This window comes from Canis lupus, chromosome 24 (genome assembly GCF_003254725.2).
Source record: "Canis lupus dingo isolate Sandy chromosome 24, ASM325472v2, whole genome shotgun sequence".
Taxonomy (NCBI): Eukaryota; Metazoa; Chordata; class Mammalia; order Carnivora; family Canidae; genus Canis; species Canis lupus.
Window position 1 is genome coordinate 9,386,234 of NC_064266.1, and position 21,075 is coordinate 9,407,308.

Here is a 21,075-nt window from a genome sequence, read left to right on the forward strand (position 1 = left end):
TGCATCTCATGTAGTCCATATCAACCTGATCATAAATGCCACTAATATATTCATTTTAGAGATGGGGCTCTGAGAAGTTATATAGCCAACAGAGGTTACACAGCTAGAAAGTGCAGAGGCCTATATTGAACCATTATTGATTAAGATAGTGCCAGCAGCTCTAAGAAGGAAACCCCAAAATATGTAGTTGCTCAAACACAGTAGGAAGTGTGTTTCTAAAATCCAAATTGGGGGTTGTGATTAGCAGCAGGCTCTCCTCCAAGTTGTGAGCCAAGGTCCCAGGCTCCTCCTCAAGGTCATCAGAGAAAGAACATGGAGAATGATGCATAAGAAAATTTTCTGCCAGACCTGGTAGTGGCACATAGTATTCTAGTCCACTGGCCTGATTCAGTCACGTAGCCACACTTACCTGAAAGGAAGCTGAGAAATGTAGCTCCTCAGTGTGTCCAGGAAAAAGAGGACATGGCCCAGCACCCAAGATGCTCTGATTCTGTACATAGCCATCATGATAAACTGCCTCTGTGGATTAATTTTAGAATTGGACATGATATGTTACGTATTACATGTACTTCTTAAGCTTCTGGTTGATGAAAACACCTACTGTCTGTTCTGAAATACTGTTTCTTAAGTCTTTGTGTGGAATGTTTTCTCAATGTCATTTGTTCTACTTGTAAATGCCTGTATTGCTTTGACAGTACTATCTTGCTTCAAGTTCTATATTTTAAAAACAGAAAACCAAACCCTCAGAATTATGAAACCAATGAATAAAATATTTCCAACAGCTTTTTTTTGGACTGTGTCTGCCCAGATTTTATTTTTCTGACCCCACTAAAGAAGGATAATAACTTGTTTAAGAGACTCTTCCCTTGTCTCTTGTGACAGATCTCGACAATTCTCCTAAGAGTAGAAAGATGGATTAAAATATACCCACTAATAAAGGCTTTTGAGACTTTTAAAATTAAATTGTGTGCTTTGAGTTTTCCTAGAAACCACAAAAGAACAGTCACTAAGGTGGTCTTAAGAGATTTAAAGACATGAATATGAATGATAGGAAGTCTCAGCTACTACTTATTTTTTTTTAAGATTTTATTTATTTATTCATGAGAGATACAGAGAGAGAGAGAGAGAGAGAGAGAGAGGCAGAGACACAGGCAGAGGGAGAAGCAGGCTCCATGCAGGGAGCCTGACGTGGAACTCAATCCCGGGTCTCCAGGATCAGCCCTGGGCTAAAGGCGGCGCTAAACCTGCTGAGCCACTCGGGCTGCCCTCAGCTTCAACTTAGATTGTGATTAGGACATCAAGGAATTATATTATTTCTATGATATTTTTTCTTTAACTTTCTCATCTTGAAATCTTAGGCTAAATTTATTATTATACAATGTATTTGATTTTTATAATAAGATATGGTCCTAAGAATATTGGGTTTGAATTAGTTTAATTTATAAGTGGATAGTTCTTCAAGGAGTGAAGAACCTCAGTCAGTCAGGAAATTAGCAAGAAAGCAGAGAATTTTAAGTATGAAGCCAGTGGGTTCCATTGGTGTGGAGCTGTTAGCATTTGAGAAATCTAAAGTTCCATCTCTGTTCTAACAGCACAATCACTTGGAAAATGGAAAAGTTTAGTTATCTTAAAAAAAAAATCCATTTAAAAGAATCCATGACAAACTAGTTTTTTTTTTTAATTGGAGTTCAATTTGCCAACATATACCATAACACCCAGTGCTCATCCCATCAAGTGCCCTCCTCAGTGCCCATCACCCAGTCACCCCAACCCCCCGCCCACCTCCCTTTCCACTACCCCTTGTTCGTTTCCCAGAGTTAGGAGTCTCTCATGTTCTGTCTCCCTTTCTGATATTTCCCACTCATTTTCTCTCCTTTCCCCTTTATTCCCTTTCACTATTTTTTATATTCCCCAAATGAATGAGACCATATAATATTTGTCCTTCTCTGATTGACTTATTTCACTCAGCATAATACCCTCCAGTTCCATCCACGTTGAAGCAAATGGTGGGTATTTGTCGTTTCTAATGGCTGAGGAATATTCCATTGTATACATAGACCACATCTTTATCCATTCATCTTTCGATGGACACGGAGGCTCTTTCCACAGTTTGGCTATTGTGGACATTGATGCTAGAAACATCGGGGTGCAGGTGTCCCGGCGTTTCACTGCATATGTATGTTTGGGGTAAGTCCCCAGCAGTGCAATTGCTGGGTCATAGGGCAACTCTATTTTTAACTCTCTGAGGACCCTCCACACAGTTTTCCAGAGTGGCTGCACCAGTTCATATTCCCACCAACAGTGCAAGAGGGTTCCCCTTTCTCCACATCTTCTCCATCATTTGTAGTTTCCTGCCTTGTTAATTTTCCCCATTCTCACTGGTGTGAGGTGGGATCTCATTGTGGTTTTGATTTGTATTTCCCTGATGGCCAATGATGCGGAGCATTTTCTCATGTGCTTGTTGGCCATGTCTATGTCTTCCTCTGTGAGATTTCTGTTCATGCATGACAAACTAGTTTGATTAACTTTTTAATCAAACTGGTCATACTAGTTGATACACTTGAGATTCTTTGTATATTCATAAGGATAGGCCTTGAGGGTGTATTTTAGTCACTTCACTCAGTGAGCATTTCCAGAGTGTGCCTTCTGGGTCAAGCACTTTGACAGGTACAAGGAACACAGAGGTGTATGCAAGACCAGCTCCTGCCTCCAATTGACTTTCAATTACAGAGGCCTAAAAATTCAAAGCAGACAAAAACCAAGACGATTCCATAAAAAGGACAAGAAATGCTCAGATGTGTGCCTTAAGAGTTAGAAGAAGAGCTTCTAGATTGAGTCGGGGATCCAGTCAAGGAAGTCTTTACTTGAGAAAGAACCAGAAAAGGGCATTAGAGACATGGAATCATGGTTAGAGAGGAGTGTGAGTGGAACATGCAACAAAAAGTGGAGGAAAACAACCTAAAATGAACCTGTCTGCTGCTTTTTCATACATGATTTTTATGTGCTACTTATCATTAGTTGTAAATTTTAATAAAAGTACATTGGTATTTAAATGGTTTAATGACACCTTGTTAAGTTCTTTTTTTTTTTTTTCTTTTTAAAGTTACCTTGTTAAGTTCTTAATGCTTATAGGGTGCCTGAGAGTCTACGCAGTCCTTAAACAATGTAAAATACTTTATTGTACTTTTATTTTTTATTTTTTTAAAGATTTTATTCATTTATTTATGATAGACATAGAGAGAGAGAGAGGCAGAGACACAGGCAGAGGGAAAAGCAGGCTCCATGCCGGGAGCCTGACGTGGGACTAGATCCCGGGACTCCAGGATCGCGCCCTGGGCCAAAGGCAGGCGCCAAACCGCTGAACCACCCAGGGATCCCCACCTTATTGTACTTTTAAATGCTAACATATAAGTTCATTGTAGAAAATGGTCTCTTTAGCCACAAGAGGAATTCAAACCCACTTCTCTAAAAGAACTTTTTGAGATGAACACTCATATAAAACATTTTCTTAAACAACTCTCACTGTTTATAATGTGATTTGATGCTCCATTGAAATTTCCACAGAAAGCTTCAAATACATCCTGGCTCAAATGTTTTCAGAGCAAGGGCACTTATTTTGTGATGAGTCAGAAGATCATGTTGATGGATGAAACTGGGCAAGTACTGTTACACAGATGGATGGTTAACCATTTTATTACTCTCAACACCAAGATCACACCAATGTGTTTTGTAACTGCAGAATCCCTCTTGACTACATGATGATTTGGAGAAGGGGCAATCCTGAGAAATTAAACTAGTTTGCCTAGTTGAGCATTTTTGTCTTTGTAAACAGCAAAATTTATACAAATCTCAATGTGTTCTTGAAGTATTTTGCCCAAGTACTGTTAACAGCTATCTCAAGACCACGATCATGTTTTCTAATCCTTTTTCTTTTCCTTCCTAACTCTCCTTGAGGCTTTGTAGTTTAGCTTAGTTTATTTAGATGGCCTTCTATCGTAAAGGGGGCGAGAATGTCAGAGATAAGTTTGAATTGGCCATCTGTGTTTTTGTAAATCTCAAGGGATTGCTATCAAGCCCCCTGGTTTGTGGGGCAAGACTTTCTTCCTTCTAGCTCTGGTCTTTTCCTTGGTCAGCAGGAAATCACTTGCTTTAAGACCAACATCCCCCTGGTCAAGTTGCAGGCCATCTGCTTGGACATATGTTCACTCTTTGATCTTTAAACAATTAATTTATTCTCATGCCTAGACCACTAGGCCTGCCAGGAGGTCCCACTGGATTCTCTCTGAATCTCTGGGAAACATGAAGACAGATTTTCCTGTGAGCTTCTCTCTTAGGGACAGATATTTTAACAAACTTGATTTGAGATTTCCAACCTATTTGTGAACAGAACCTGGTGGTGTTAGTGTTTCTTCGATGGGGGTCTGCATTCTATGGGGGTCTTCTATGGGGGTCTGATTCACTCTTAGCTAGCCCCTTCTCTTAATGCTATCATGCGGAGTACTATTCTAAACCAGGTAGGAAGTTGTTATTTCTGCTTTATTCTTTTCTTTATTGTTATTATGGTAGAATATACATGGCAATTTATCATTTTAGCCATTTTTTAAAAAGATTTTATTTATTCATGAGAAACACAGTGAGAGAGTGAGAGAGAGAGAGAGGCGCAGCCATTTTAGCCATTTTTGAATGCACAGTTCAGTAGCATTTAGTATCTTCATGTTGTAGTATAACCATCACCATTATTCATCTCCAGAACTTTTCATCTTCTCAAACTGAAACTTTATACCTGTTAAACAGTGACTCCCTATTCCTCCTCCCCCCATTCCTGGTAACTACCATCCTATTTTCTGTCTCTATGAACTTGACTAATGGATATCACATATAAGTTAAATCCTACAACATTTGTTCTTTTGTATCTGGCTTATTTCACGTAACATAATGTCTTCAAAGTTCATCCATGTTGTAGGATGTGTCAGAGTTTCCTTCTTAGGGCTGAATAATATTCCATTCCATGTGTATAATATATGTCACATTTTGTTTATGAACTCTCGGGTTGTTTCCACCTTATGGCTATTGTGTCCCTGCTTTCACTTGTTTGGAGTATTATCCATAAGTGGAATTGTTGGATCATATAGTAATTTCATGTTTAATTTTTTGAGGAACCCACCTACTGTTTTCCAAAGAGGTTCTGCTTCTTCTTGATCCCTGTCATAGCTGCATGACTGTATTCATGACTGAAGAGGGTGAGATCAGGGATACAATTGACCAAAGGGCTTCTATGCTTTCAGGGATCTTTTCTGTTTAGAAGAATCTTAAAAAACAAAACAAAACAAACAAAACAAAAGATGAATGATACTTGGGGGAAAAAATCTCTTTCATCTCATGATAAGAAATTCCTGGAAGAAAAAAGCAGGTCCATCACAATTGAGCCCTGGGAATTGTGAGAATTGAGATTTTTGTGCCTGATGTGACAAACACTCCTGGGTAGCAGAATTAAACCACACAACTCCTGCTAGGTTAATGAGGCATCGCAAGAAACCAAAGAGCCACAAGTTTTCCTACTGTGGACTTCTCAGGTACAATATATTCATATGGTGAGATCCAAGTTTGGCCCTCTGATGTAATAATGAGGCCAGATCCTGGGACACAGTTTCCAGAAGCATGAACTTAGTGAGCTAAACTCACTGATAGCTGTATCCCAGGAGATCCCACAGAGACTGCCTCACCCAGCTCTTGACCTGAGGCAACAGACTTCACCCTTGTGGCACACAGAAAAACACAGTGCCCAGAGAACACTTCCTGTTCTCTAGAACTTTCCAAATTATTGACTTATATCAGCTACTCTAATAGGACTTGTACAGTGAGATTCAAGAATACTGTCCACCCTCAAACTACAAACCAATTAGCTGTCATTCCATCTAAAACATAGGCTTGTTTCATATTTGGTTGCATGAGAGGATGTCATTCTCACTCTAGGCTTGGCCACTTCACGAGCCACATCTAACAGTCTCACCTGGGGCTTGAACCCACTTCCATTCAGTCCTTAGGAAAAACTTGTTTAGAGTAGCAGAATTAGAGAGGATTACCTAAGGGATATACAGTCCTTCTGTTCTTCTTAGAAGCTCCCGACATTTATCTTTCCCCAGATTAAGCCAGATCATCAAAAAAAAGGAATTCCTGGCTGACGTCATCCTGACCCTCTTCTGGAACAGCTTTTACTGTTTTCCATCAGGCCAGCCTCCCTTGAGTAAAGTTAACCCTCAGCCCTACAAAACTCCTTATTGTGCAGCTGATGTCTTCACTCATCCACTAAACGAGGAACCTACTGTGTATGAAGCCCTGTATGAGAAGTAGTTCCTAGGCCTTGTACCAGGAATAGTGGTTCCCTTCTGAGCAATTGGTTTGTTGTGCTCCTGGCCACACATGAACCCCCTCTGTGGTCATGGAATGAAGAAGCTGAGAAATGAGGCAGGAGTGTGCCTCTAGCATGGGTACAAAACTCAGGCTAGATTTTGCATGTTAATCTCACGCCTGTCCTTTCCTTATTTTGTAAGCTCTTATTTTTCTTTTTTCTCATTGCCTCACTTACTTTTTTGGTTGTTTAATTATCTGAACTTTTGCAAGCTATTCAACTCCCTTAGAGAATAAAATGTAAACATGAATCCGTTATTCTTAGTTGCTTTGGATGTTTAGAAGACAGAATGTATATAAATGACTGGTTTTCAGAGAACTAGAATATGCTCAATATAGTTGGCATTAACACCATTAACTACTATTCTGAATAGGACTAAATTGTAAGTTCTGTGCTTGAGAGGGCCCTTGAGGGGCCCTTAGCTGTCTTGTTCAGTCTATACTTCCAGTTGCTAGGGCTGTGCTTAGCATGTCATAGATGCTCAGTAAACATTCCCTGCAAGATTGGAACAAAGAGGATCTCTCTGCACTTAAAGGTTGCTACCACGTAGATGCTGAGAAGCAAAGAGAGGCTGTGTCATTCTGGCATTTCTTCCACCCTCGGCACACGGGAGGACACAGCTGGCACTTCTAACGCTCTCCTGTCTCCCTCTCTGCAGACTCACATTTCAAGACTCCCTCCTGGTGCAGTGGCAGGACAGTCCGTGGCAATCGAAGGTGGGGTTTGCCGCCTGGAGAGCCCAGTGAACTGACCCTTCAGGCTGAGCAGGAAGCGTCTGAGAGGCATTTCAGAACCTGAGCTTTTCGGGGTTTTTAACTGAAGCTGGATGTTTTATCTTCACCGTTTTATAATTCCTGTTGCAGTCTCGTGCACCGCTTGCGACACTAGCGTGGCTGTAGTTAGTGCTCAGTGACATGCAGGTCTTCGGCGGGTGAGCGGGACTGAATGTGTGCAGTGTGTGTGTGTGTGTGTGTGTGTGTGTGTGTGTGTGCAGTGCGTGGGCTTGCTTCCCCCTTGATGAAATAGAAACTCCTTATTGTGTAACCTAAGACCAGGAATGATTAAATCATCTTTACAGAATGTGTGCTTTACTGTTTACAAGTAAAACCTAAAGATGCAGGAAACATTTTTGATTTCATAAAGAGGTACCAGCTGTCGTTGATGTATGTGTCTGAAGAGTCAATCTACTTGTTTAAATGATTTGACAGTGGTAGTGCTCCATTTAATAACAGTAATAAGTGATAAAGTGTTTTTATTTGTTAACCAGTTTAAGTGGATCCTGTGGTAACTTAAACTGTTATTCTCATCCCTCATATGGGGCATTTTTTCTTTAACAAAGAATGGTTTCAGTGAAACAATCTAGCAGAGAATTAAGGTCAGAACCTTTTTAAATAATAGTCTTATTGATAAAGTTTGTACTTCTTTCCTCAAGCTTTTCTAAGCTTAAATACTGCATATCTTCAAGCTATATGTACTATATTATGAGAGAATATGTAAAGAGAACATACGGTAATGCACAGTCCTTAATTTGTGTATAATGGAATGTTATTTACAATGTAACACTGTAAATAAGAAATCAAAATTTATGGGAAAATTCAATATTATCTTTGTTTCTTGTTTAAATATATTTTTAAGAAAAAGGCCCAAAAATAAAAGAAGCATATTACTGGGTATAGTGTGTGACTCCTCTTCTCAGATTAATAAATTATCTTTTGAACCCTAGATTGGAGAACCATTTTTTATTTTGTTTGTAAAATGTTACTTCTTCCAGAAATCATACCTTTCTTTTTTGCTCTGACTCTGCTAGTTCGAAACCTGTCTTTGTGCAGTTAGGCTGGACACTAACGAGATGAAAGTTGACCTTCGTTTATAATTGGATGGTCAGTATCAAAATCCCTAAAATTTCAAATGCAAGTTGATAAAAAAAAAAAAAAAAAAAAAACAGAAGGAATAAGAACACTTTGCTTTCAAAAATTGTAGTGGCAACTGAAAACCCAAGGGTTTCAGTTGATAAATTGCTTCTAAATGTTATATTTAGTGATTCTGGAGCCACATTAGGAAACCAAGACTTTTCTTTTGATTTTATGAGTAAGAAGTGGCTATCAAGGAGATACTAAAGATAGACTCACTCAGGGAGAGGAAGTTCCCTGCACCATATAATCATGGCTCTGGGTGGTAACTGATAAAGCCCCAGATGAAATTATACACTTGACATCGATGTATGGCCAAATTATAAAGGAAAGACAACCAAAATGGAGTGGGTGTAAATATGAATGATTTGGGAGTTGCTGATTTATATTCCTTGTACAGGCAATTACATTTGTCTCGCTGTGTTCTCGTAGACAGGTTGGTGCCGTGGTATCTGTTTCTCATTCTTAATGAGGCTGAGAACTTCGTAAGCGATGGGCTGGCTGGTGGGGAGCCTTTGGCTTCAAAAGCTTTCAAAAACCTGTTACCTGTTGGCAGAGTTTTTTGAGGAGCTGGACTGGATCACGTAAAACTATCAGGACACTTTGGAGTCTGAAAATCATCTGACCTATTTCACCAGGAATGCCATTTCTTTTCATCTTCTTTTGACTTTATTCTACTCATATTTAAAAGTTTGGGCTTGTTAAAGACCCCTTTTATGAAGAGTTTAAAAACTGGTCAGTATAAAAGAGCTCAGTCCCTCCAAGAACAGCTTGTTAAGGCTTTATTCTACAATTTCTATTTTTTTTTTTAATTTTAGGAATATTGTCAAACCAGGAGGCCCAAAAAGTGATACTCAGAATCATGGAGGCAAAATGGTAAAGGGTAGTATAATTTCCTTAGCGATAAGATCAGATGTTAAAGAGCATCCTGGAACCAGAGGATGATCGACCTCATTTCACACAAAAGTAGAAAGGGTCGGTAGAAACAGATAAGAAAGTAACCTCATTCCCTAGTCTGGCTTCTGTCACCGAATTCCGAAGCAGTATTTTCACATGGATGATCTTTACTCTATGCCTGTATTCAGGTTCTTTTTATGCCCCAATCATTGGATGCTTGATTCAATTGAGTATAAGTAAGCCTGGACTCAACTCCTCAAGGCTATCACTTGATCTTGTTCTGGGTTTGGAAATGGGACACTTCTGGAAGTGGCAAGGAGATGGAGGGCCTGTGCTCTACCTTAAAAGTGGGAGCACCCAGGCCGGGTGCTGAGGCGTGAAGGCCTTGTTTGGACCTGTCCTCGCTTATCAGCTCTGCCTCTTCTCCATGCCTCCTGTGTGTCTGACAGGGGCAGGCCCTTCCTCCTCTTTTCACTGCTGCTTTGAAGCATGAAGTTGAAGTCTGATGGCAATGTTGGTTAGAATTGTGTACAAAGTGTGTATGATTAAGTCCTAAATGCTAGTCTATGGCACTTGTCTGAGCAAAGTGGATGAGTTTTGGCTTATGGCTACTGAAACCTCTCTCTTGGCTGCTCAAAAGTCTTTTTTGCCTAACTGCCCTCTTTGCCCCATGTTTGACAGTGGTGACAGTACATTGCAGTCACTTGCAAATAAGCAAGGTCATTCTGTTTTGAAGCACTGGGCCGAGTGGGGAGGGAGGAAAAGAGATGGTGAAGAAAGGAACATTTAGAAAAGTCCTGAAATTATTCCTGAATCTTGAGATTGTATTAAATTATTGTGTAATTTAAAAAGATCTGATCATTGTTATTACAAAAACAATTCATGCTCATTACAAAAAAAAATCAGAAAATCGATGAGAGCAACAAATAACAACAAAATTAACTCATAACCCCACTTCCCTAGAGACAACCGTTAACAACACTTTGTCTTATATCCTTGTAGACTTTTTAATGCATAAGCTTTCTATGGTTTTAACACCAAAATGGTTTTATATAACCTGCTGTTTTCACTTAAGGATATGTAGAAAAATCTCCAGACCTATACAAATGACCTCATTTATTATTGGTTCGGCTAGTGCTGTTCAGTATGTATATCCTATCCTAAGGCATCTGTAGGAATCCATCTCCAGTACTGGGTACAGTCAGTGTCTACTTTCTCAAGCCCCAAATCCACACAACAAGCAGTGTGGCAAGGTCTGAAAGGCAGCTTGAGCAGAGGTCCCAGCACAGACCACTGCTGTTGCCCATCGATCTTCCTGTGCCCCAGACAACATTCAGAGGCTAGCATCTGCACCTCTGTGCCTGAGAGCTTGTTCTGGAACCATAGAAAGCTGCACTGTCCCTGCACGCGGCAGGCCAGACATGCCCAGGAAACAGTGGGCCCCAGAAGCAGCTCTCAACAAGTGATGAACAGAATTTGTTGTATAAATATACTAACTCCCTTGCCTCTTGGGTGGTGTAAGTCTGGGGTACGTGTTCCACACAGTTTGTGAGAGATTTCCCAGAGGAGTTAAGCTTCAGTTGCCCTCCTTTGGTAGTTGACTTATTAATACACTCATGTTGGCCTTCTTCCCTTCCCTGTATCCTTCTTAGTTCCCCTATTTGTGTATCCTGGGGCCATCTCCCAGATGAACTACTTGCACTTGCCACCTTGTCTTAGGGTTGCTTCTTAGGGATTTGAAAGTAAGAAACATTCCCTTCTCCTTGGCCAAGAGGCTTTGATGCACCTTTATACCCTCTTCTGCTGAGAGGGTAAACTCAGGAGTCTGCTCATGTACTGCACTGGGGTCTCTCTCTGCCTTATGCTCCTCATGACCCATCTTCATCCATAATGTCTGACTGAACATTCTGCAAGTCTAAGGCTGGATGTGCCACAAAAGTGGAAGGGAATTTCACAGTGTAGTCAGTAATGACAGGCACTGGAGAGCTGGAGAGAAGGTGCATACTTTTAAGGAGGTGGAGAATAAACGAGCTGAAGAGCCACAATCCACCAAGGATTGAGGGACTCCGTAAGGGAAAGAATCTGGAGTCATGTTAATGGTACTCGGAAGAAACCATAGCCAAAAGTGTGTAATGACCTGAAGAGATTTGAAGAGACCAAAGCAGTGATAGTGTCCCCATGTCACAAACACATCTCCATGATGACCATGTTGGATCACCTTATATGGCGCCCACTCTCAGAATGCTATCTCTCAAACTTATATATCCTTGGCATAATTTTATGGTTAAATTCTTTTAAATGCCTCTCAACATTTTTCTTAAAACGTTTACTAAGTCAAGCACATCAACTTTTCTTCTGTCATACACCCTATAATTGCTCAATTTTGTGAGTCCCTTTGTGACATGAAGTCCAGTCTCCTATCCAACTTCAGCTTCCAGTGGTTAGTCGCGGTGTGGAGGACCAAGAGGGGCCTATGGGTGGAAGCTACCCTTTTCTCCCAGAAACACTAGTCCAAGAAAAGGTTGAGCCCAGAAGAAATGAGCCCCCAGGAATATGATTAATTTGTTTTAGTTTAGCTATATCCTAAAACTTTCCCAAATCCTGATTAAGAAGGAGATGTGAGTGGGTAGACATCGTAGGCTATATGGGTGGGAGTGAGTGAGTGGGAGGTTGACAGTGTAAAAGTAACCCTTCCACATTAATATTTGCTCTGGGGCATTAAGAACTCTTAAGGAACGTACTGCTTTTCCCCAAAACTTCATTTGGGTTCAAGCTTACACAGTAGTAGCCCAGATGCCTATCATCAGAGACCTACAGGCTGACCAAATTGACCAGGCAATTTTCTTTGCCCACATACTGCTGTCTCTAAAGTGTATGACCACAGGAAGGATTACATCTAAAACTGGCAGGGGCCTCCCTCCGAGGCTGTGCCTTCAGCCCCAAGAAGCCCGTCAGCCAAGCCCAAGATGGTTCTTTGTGACCAGTTGTGGAAAGGGGGAGGGAAAGCTACCCGGTGGTTTCTCCTTTACATGGTAGAGTCACCAAAGCCCTGAAACCACAGTAGCAAAGCTGGAAAAACTGGGCGAGGTTTCCCTGCCTTGATGGGGATTACACTGATTGTTGGCAGAGCTTCAGAACCTGGATAGAAAAAAAAAAATCTAAACAATTCCTTTAATCGTTGCTGTGTCTGTTTTTTGGAGGTCCAAAAAGTTGCACCTCAAATGGCCTTTCCTGGTCCTGGAAAATCCAGCAGTGCTTAAAAGATAGATGATCTTGTTCTTCTAAAATATCAAGAAAACTGTATTCTTTTTCTAAGTAGTAAGATATTAATCTGACCACCCAAGTTTTTTCCCCAAACCTATTAACTAGCATCCTTTTCCATCTAGTTGATGGTAAACTCCATCCTTCTGGGTGCGCAGGCCAAAATTCTTGGGGTCATTTTTTTTTTCACCTGTTATTGCATAACCTAGGGAGGTTAATAATCTTAGTAGTTTAAACAGCAACTGTTTTGTTTTTTCACAGTTCTGTCAACTATGCTTGGCTTCACTCTGGTTTTTCTGTGGCTCTTGCTCGTAGTCACGGGTATGCTGTATTCAGTGGGAGTGTGAGCTGGGGGCTGGGCTGGATAAGCTTCCTTCTTTTTCCATGCAGGTTCAGGGCCTTTCCCTCTGCTTTTTGGCCACTCTTACCTGGTCTTTTCATGCTGTTTCTCCTGTAAAACATGGCAGTTCAAGGATTCCCAGGAGCATAAAAGCAAAAGTTACGAGGCCCTTTTAAGGTTTAGGTCAGAACTGGCCCAGCCTTACTTTTGCCACATTTATTGCTTAAATCAAGTTACCTGGCTCAGCCCAGATTTAAGAGGGGACTGCATTAGGGTAGTTGTACAGAGAGGCAAAGCTTTTTGGGGACCACCAACTTGAAATCCTTGAATTTACTTTGTCTCCTATTTTCTAACCAATCCATTACTGAATGCTATTGGCCTTCCTTTAAAATGTGTCCTGAATCCAAACACTTCTCCCTCTCTCCACCGCTACCATTCAAATCATCTCTTACCGGAGTTATGACTACAAGGTCCTCACTGGCCTCCCCATATTCACAGTTCCTTGTCCATTTGGCAGCCTGAAATGAGTCTGGCCATGATGCTCCTTTGCCCAAAACCTCATAGTACACCTTGCCCCAGAGTAATTACAAGACTGTGGGATCTGCTCTCTGTCATTCTCTGACCCACTTCCTGTTATAACCCTCGCTCACTCTGCTCCAGCCATCCTGACCTCCTTACCCTTCCAGCAGCCCAGACCTTCTCCTGTCTCAGAGCCACTGCGTGTGCCTTTACCTCTCCGTGGAAAGGTAACTCTTCTTCAACTCTTTCTTAAATGTTACCTTCTCAATAAACATCCTTCTCACCACAATGCCCCCACCACCACTCTGTGTCCCCTTTCTGCCTTATTTTTGTCTGCTGGCACTCACCACTTTCCAATCTACCATATAACTGACACATTTGTTTGGTTTATGTGTCTCCCTCCGTTTGCAGGTAAGTTCCCTGAAAACGGGGATTTTTCTGTCATTCATATTATACTTCCAGCACCTAAGACAATGCCTGGCACATAAGAGGTCCTCACTAAATATTTTTTGAATGAATAAATGAGGGTGCCTCATGATGATATGGAAGAGACAGTGTGGAACAGTTTTCTATTGCTGCCTAACACATTGTTATAAACTTAATAGCTTAGAACAACATATATGTAATTATCTCACAATTCTCTAAGTCAGAAGTCCTTGGCTGGTTTCTCTGCTCCAGTACCTGAAAGGCTAAAATCAAGGTGTTGGCAGGGCTGCATTGCTTCTGGGAGGTACTAGGGGAGAATTTGTCTCCAGCTCATTCAAGTTGCTGGCAGGATGTAGTTCCATGAGCTTGTAAGAATGAGATCTCCATTTCCACGCTAGCTATTGGCTGAAGAAAGTAAATACAACAAACCTACAAATATATACTTGCTCTTTCTTATCTCTACTTCTTCAACTGACCTAAAATTATACTAAGTAATTATAATGATGTATTGTTGCATTTGTAACATCTGTAGCTGTAATGTGTGACATAGCACACAAAGAGAGAATAGAGAGTAGGGCTATACAGAAGTAACATTCATATTTCTTGCAGGAATTGTGTTAATATAAATCTAAAGCTGATTCTGATAAAGTGATATATATGGGAAGCCCTAGAACAACCACTAAGAAAATAACTAAATAAATGGTAGAAAAACTATTAAAGGAATTAAATTACACTTGAAATATTCACTTGATGCAAAACAAGCGGTAAAGGAATAGGAACAAAATAGAAATGGAATGATATAGGAGACATATAGAAAACAAAGAATCTAACCATAATATCATTAGATGTTGTATTAGGGTTCTGCAGAGAAATAGAACCAACACATAAGGAATTGGATTGCACAATTATGGAGCCTGGTGAATCTAAATCTGCAGTGTGGGCCAGTAGGCTTGAGACTTAGGAGCCCCAGCAATGCAGTGCCCATGTTAAGTCGAGCAGTTTGGAGACCCTAGAGAGTCAAAGGTGAAGAGGAAGTCTGAAGGAAGTCTTGCTCAAAGATTGCTCAAGGCTCAAGCAATCCTCTTGCTCAAGGATTCTTTCAGGATTTCAACTGATTGTATGAGATCCACCAGCATTATGGTGGGCCATCTACTTTACTCAGGGTTCACTAATTTAGATCTCATCCCCAACACCCACTAAATTGACACATAAAGTCAATCATTACCGATGTGAATGGATTGAACAATCCAATCAGAAAGCTAAGATTGCCAGATTTGATTAAAAAATAAATTTGAATTATATGCTCTCTACAGGAGACATACTTTAGATTCAAATATACAAATAGGTTGAAGTGAATGGAAAAATATATCACTCAAACAGCAACCCTAAGAAATCTGGAGCGGCTTTGCTCCTATCAGATGAAATAGACTTGAACAAATATGTATTGCTGGAGATAAGAGGGGCATTTTATAATGATAAAAGGATCAATCCATGAAGAATTCATTACAATTATAGACATATGTATGTAACAGCACAGTCCCAAAGTACATGAAGTAAAGGCAGATGCAACTGGGAGTAATAGACAAGTCAGCAATAATGGAGACTTCAATATCTCACTCTGTATTGGATAGAACAATTAGGCAAGAGATCAATAGGAAATAAAAGACTTGAACAACACTACCCACAAAGCACACCTCATAGACTCCTATACAACACCCTACTAGGTAAAGGAGTAGGTAAAGCAACAGAGTACACATTTTTCTCAGGTACAAAAGAAGCATTCTCCAGGATGGATCTTAGAGTAGGCCATAACACAAACCTCAATAAACTTAAAGGATAAAATCATTACAAGTATGTTTTCTGATCACAATAGTATAGAATTAGAAATTACCAACTGAAAGAAATTGAGCAAATTTAGCAATATGTGGCAATCAGACAAGGCACTCTTAAATAACCAATGAACCAAAGATAAAACGCAGGGAAGGTAGAGGCACCTGGCTGGCTCAGTCGGTGGAGCATGCAACTCTTGATCTTGGGGTTTTGAGTTTGAGCCCCACATTACTTATTATTTTTAAGTATAGAAATTACTTAAAAATAAAATCTTAACACACATGGGGGAAGCAGAAAATACTTTGAAATGAATTAAAGACATAACATATAAAAACTTACAGGATTCAGCTAAAGCAGTGCTTAGAAGGAGATTTATAGCTGTAAGGGCCTACATCAAAAAAGAAAAAAAAATCTCAAATCAACAACCAAGCCATTCCACTTTAAGACATGAGAAAAAGAAGAGCAAACTCAACCCAAAGCAAGTAGAAGGAGGAAATAATGAGGATTAATTAAATAGAGAGTAGAAAGACAATAAAGAAAATCAATAGAGCCAAAGCTGGTTTTTTGAAAAGATCAACAAAATTGACAAATTGTTATCTATACAGACCAAGAAAAAAGAGAGAAGACTCAGATTAATAAAATCATAAATAAAAGGGGACAATGTTAAGTTACAGAAATAGAATATAAAGTGAATGTCATAAACAACTAAATGCCAAAAAGTCACATAACTTAGTTAAAATTGACGAATTCTTAGAAAGGTACACACTACCACAACTGACTCAGAACAAAACAGAAAATCCAAATAGACCTATAACAAGTAGAGAGATTAAATTAGTAATCAAAAATCCTCCCAGAAAGAAAGCCCAGGACTAGATGGTTAATTCTACCAAACACTTAAAGAATTAATGCCACAAACTTTTCCAAAAAACAGAAGACGAGGGGATACTTCTCAACTTATTCTATGAGATGCAGCCACTCAGTCAGGCAGCTCTCCTCAATTAGTTAAACACTGAGTTTTTCCCCTCCTAGATATATACCCAGGAGAAATGAAAACGTATCACACAAAACTTGTATATGAATGTTCATAGCAACATTATTTATAATAGTCACAAAGTGGAAACAATCCTAATGTTCACAACTGATAAACAAAATGTAGTATATATCCATATAATTGGATATTATTTAACAATAAAATACTGATAAATACTACAATATGAAAGAATTTTGAAAACATTATGCTACACAAAAGAGGCCAGTCACAAAGAACCACTTATGGTATGATCTCATTTATTGGAAATGCCCAGTATAGGTACATTTAAGGAAACAGAATCTATAGATTAGTAGTTTCCTAGGGCTGAGCGGAATGGGGAATGGGGAAAGTTAAGTGGTGATAAATAGGAGTGTGGGGTTTCTTTTAGGATTAATTAATGATGTGCTTAAATTAATTCTGTACTGATGGCACAACTCTGAGAATAAAAGCCACTGAATTGTATACTTTAAATGAGTGAATTGACTGATAGTGTAAGATATAACTTAAGTTATATATAACAGTAAGTTGTTAAAAAATAGAAAAAAATTAGGATATAATTTAGGAATAAATATTGGTAAAGAATACCATGCCCTATCAAATTCTTCACTTTCCTGGTTGGTCATTTCCAGTTTTTCCAAACATTTTTCACATGTATAATTAAAAATTAAGGTATTTTTATTTTTTTAAAGATCTTCTTTATTTGAGAGAAAGAGAGAGAGAGAGAGAGAGGACTGGTGGGGGTGGAGGGAGGAGCAGAGGCAGAGGCAGAGGGAGAAACAGACTCCACGCTGAGCTAAGCTGGGAATCCATGTGGGACTCGATCCCAAGACACTAGGATCGTGACCTGAGCTGAAGGCAAACATTTAACCAACTGAGCCACCCAGGTGCTCCCAAATTAAGGTGTGTTTTTTTTTTTTTAACATAACCACAATAACTTGCCCGTATTATTACATCTAAAACACTTTACAATAATTCTTTCATGTCATTAAAAGTCTATTAAATGATCCAAATTTCCAGTTGCATTATGTACTAGTTTGTGTTTGGGCAGCCATAACAAAGTATCACAGCCTGAGTAGCTGAACCAACATGAATTTGTTTTCCTCCCAGTTCAGGAAGCTGGAAGTCTGAGATCCAGGTATTGGTGGGCTTGATTTCTTCTGAGGCCTCTACCCCTGGCTCGTAGATGGCCATCCCTATCTGTCTTGTTCGGACATTATCTTTCCTCTGTGCATGTCAGTGTCTTAAGCTCCTGTTCTTATAAGGACACCAGTCATATCAAATTAAGGCCCACTGATCTGACCTCATTTTATCTTCATTGTCTCTTTAAAGGCCCTCCCTCCACAGTCACCTTCTGAAGTACCGGAGGTTAGGAATTCAACATATGAATTTTGGTGGGGGAGATACCATTCACTCGTAAGACATTATAAATGTCATTTAAAAAATATTTTCTTGTTTGAATGAGGGAGCCTCCTAAAGGAAAAAAAAACCGTTTCCTAGTATTAACATAAATTACTTCAAATTATTGCCACTTAAAAGTGTACAAACATAAAACTAAGTATAAACTTCCTATGTGTATAGCTCTTTTACAGTTGTAAATCCAAGTAGATTTTCAAGTGAAAACAACAAAATCTAAAATCAAAGTTTATGTTAACAATAATATGATGGTTATATTACACTGTTTTTGTTGTTTTACCTTAAATCATTGTTTGATTTTATTTTGGTTATTGTGTTTTTCAGTCCTAAAATTTCCATGTGATTTTTCTTTGTATCCTAAATTTCTTTGCTGAGGCTTTCTATTTTGTATTCATTTGTTTCAAGCATGTTCATAATTGCTTGTCAAAGCATTTTTACAATGGCTGCTTTAAATTCTTTGTCAGATAATTCTAACATCTTGATGTTGGCATCTATTGATGGTCTTTAGTCATTCCAGTTGAGATCTTCCTGGTTCTTGGTATGAGTGGCATTTCATTGAAACCTGGATATTTTGGTTATCATTTTATGAGTCTCTGGATCTTCCTTAAATTTTGTGTCTTTGCAGTTCTCCTCTGATGCCACTTTTGTGGGAGAAGGGGAGTGCTTCCTTCTTACTTGCCAGATGGGAGTGGAGAAGTCTGGGTTCTCCACTCAGCTCCATTGACACCCAGTGGGGAGAGGTTCCTCATTACCCCCTGGTGGAAGTGGAGTTCAGGCTCCCACTAGGACTTTTGCTGACATCCTGCCCACTGGGAGGGGAGGTGGCTCTTTACTCCCTGCAGGAGATGAAAGTCTCCTTTCCCCTTCGGGTTTCTATGACTTCACTTGGCAGAGGGGGTGTTGGGATGCCTGTATTAATCTGAGGATGGAAGTCTAGGTTCTCCCTGTGACCCTCACTGGAGGGGGTGGGGGTGGGGTTGAACTCTTTTTTTTTTTTTTTTTCTTGTGGTGTTTGGCTGGAAGTAGAGCCATCTGATCTAAAAGTTTTCTGTTGCAATAGCCTGAGAGAGCAGTTTCCTGGGGCTCTTTTGTCTGTGTCCACTGGTATTTATTTTGGGGTTGCTGGCTTCTCCAGCATCCAGTCTGGGCTAGCTGAGGCAAAATGAAAACTCAGGGAATTCATCACCATATTCCTCAGGACTTGTGGTCCCAAACTGGCCTGTCTTCTTTTCTCTACCTTTCCAACTTTTCTCATGTTTGTTTTATATATAATGCTCCATATTTTTAGCTATACTTAGTGGAAGGAATAAGGGAAAGTGACTCTACTCCATCTTTCCAGAAGCAGAAGTCCAAGTTTTATTACAGGAACCTTTATTTGGAAACTTGAATATTTTACTAGTTGACTTGATTCTTTTGATTTTGAATTTGATAGGCATCATTTGAGTTGCTAACGTGCTTTATACTTCCTTTTTGACAATAAACTTGTTTTTAACTATCTATCCATTATTTTTCTAGCCAATCCACTTAATAGATAACCTGGGAAAGTGAGATGTAGCCATTTCATGAAAAACTCCTAGTTGAGGGTTTACTGACAAAAGGTGGTGTGTACATAGACTGATCCATGCACCACTTCTGCTCAACCCTAGGCATAGAGATAAGACCACAAAGGTTATTTTACGTTCAGCATACCTTATTACTGATCATGACTCAATTCTCTCACTTTACTCTTTTCTAGCTACCTGCAATCTTCATTTGGCATCAGCATTACTATAATCCAAAATTCAAATGCAAATGAGATTGCCCGGCCCGAATTAGTTGCAAGTTGACCCTGAATATGTTTTTATTAATTCATTTTAGTTTATCATCAAAATGAAAAATTCTTAAATTGCAGAATGCATTGAATTAGTGGGTTCTGGAGGCTCCATCTATATGGACTCAAAAACTGAGTTTGAGAAACAAGTCTACAGTGTTTCCACATCAAGCTGGTTAATAAGAGTTACTAGTATACTATAAGTTAGCCTGCAAGTGGTTTTTAAATACCAGGGCACATGGTTGGGGATAGATAGGCACTATCTGAACAGTAGAGTAATGATGATAATAGGCTCATTCTTTACGCATCTGTGTCATTCACAGACTGTCCCCCTCCATATTCCTAGACACCACCATTTCCAGTGTGATCCAGCTGATTTCCAATTGCCATATGCTGCAATTACCATACTCTGCCTCTCTGTGCCTGTGCGTTCTCTCCCAAATCACAGAAGACTGTTCTGTTGGTGGCACACCAGAAGCACCAGGGCATTAACACATCATGATTCTCAGGAGTCGGTGTACAAATACCCCAAATACCTCACCTCTGGAGTGGAATATCACTGGGGCTTTTGTTTGCACCACTTCCCAGAATTTCCCTTTGGTGTTTCCAGTTCCCACAGTGGTGATCACCTTGCCAGTGCATCCTTTATTGGCTGCCTTCCCCTCTCCCATCTCCTAGCCCCACTGCCAGTATTTCTTGTGCTTCTCCAATAAAACCCATGCATTCAGTTTCTTATCTCGGGATTTTCTGCTGGGAGAAAAACACCTTATAAAGTGCTTTTACTTATGCTCTCTTATTTGGCACATATGACAATTCTGGAAGGGAGGAAGTTATATTCGATAGGTCCTCAACATGGAATGTTGAGCCCCATGTTCTATTACATTCTATCCTGTAACCCAAGGACAGCACCTGGCACACTATAGATGATTAATGAATAAATGATGAACAAAAGAAGAAACTGAAGCTCCTCAATTATCAAATTGCCAATGAGAGAGCCAGGAGTTGGTCTTTTGACTCCAAGCACACTGCTCTCTCCACTACACTCATGTCCTGTTCTTAACCCTGTTGTCTCAGGTCATGGCTTGCAGAGGAACTTAAAGATGACTTAAATATGCTACTATAAATAGCCAGTTCTAAACCATAGTGATGTCAGTGTTTTCGGAGTTGATGGAATAGAAAAATCTGTGAGGATACTAAAGATATTTATGGGACAAATTGCCAAGTCTGCTT

General features: G+C 39.7%; 1 protein-coding gene across 6 annotated transcripts in view; it reads left to right on the forward strand.

The window, feature by feature from the left end:
* The window catches only part of TASP1 (taspase 1), a 315,133-nt gene that overhangs the window by 250,319 nt on the left and 43,739 nt on the right, over positions 1-21,075 (forward strand). For 4 of the 6 annotated variants that reach the window (XM_049100433.1, XM_035705797.2, XM_049100434.1 and 1 more), the window contains one exon: positions 7,068-8,131. The exons of the other annotated variants lie outside the window; for them this stretch is intronic. In XM_049100433.1, the coding sequence (XP_048956390.1) occupies positions 7,068-7,207 (140 nt within the window). In that variant the 3' untranslated portion in view covers positions 7,208-8,131. Of the gene's footprint in view, positions 1-7,067; positions 8,132-21,075 lie in introns of those variants that run through there. 6 annotated transcript variants of the gene reach the window in all.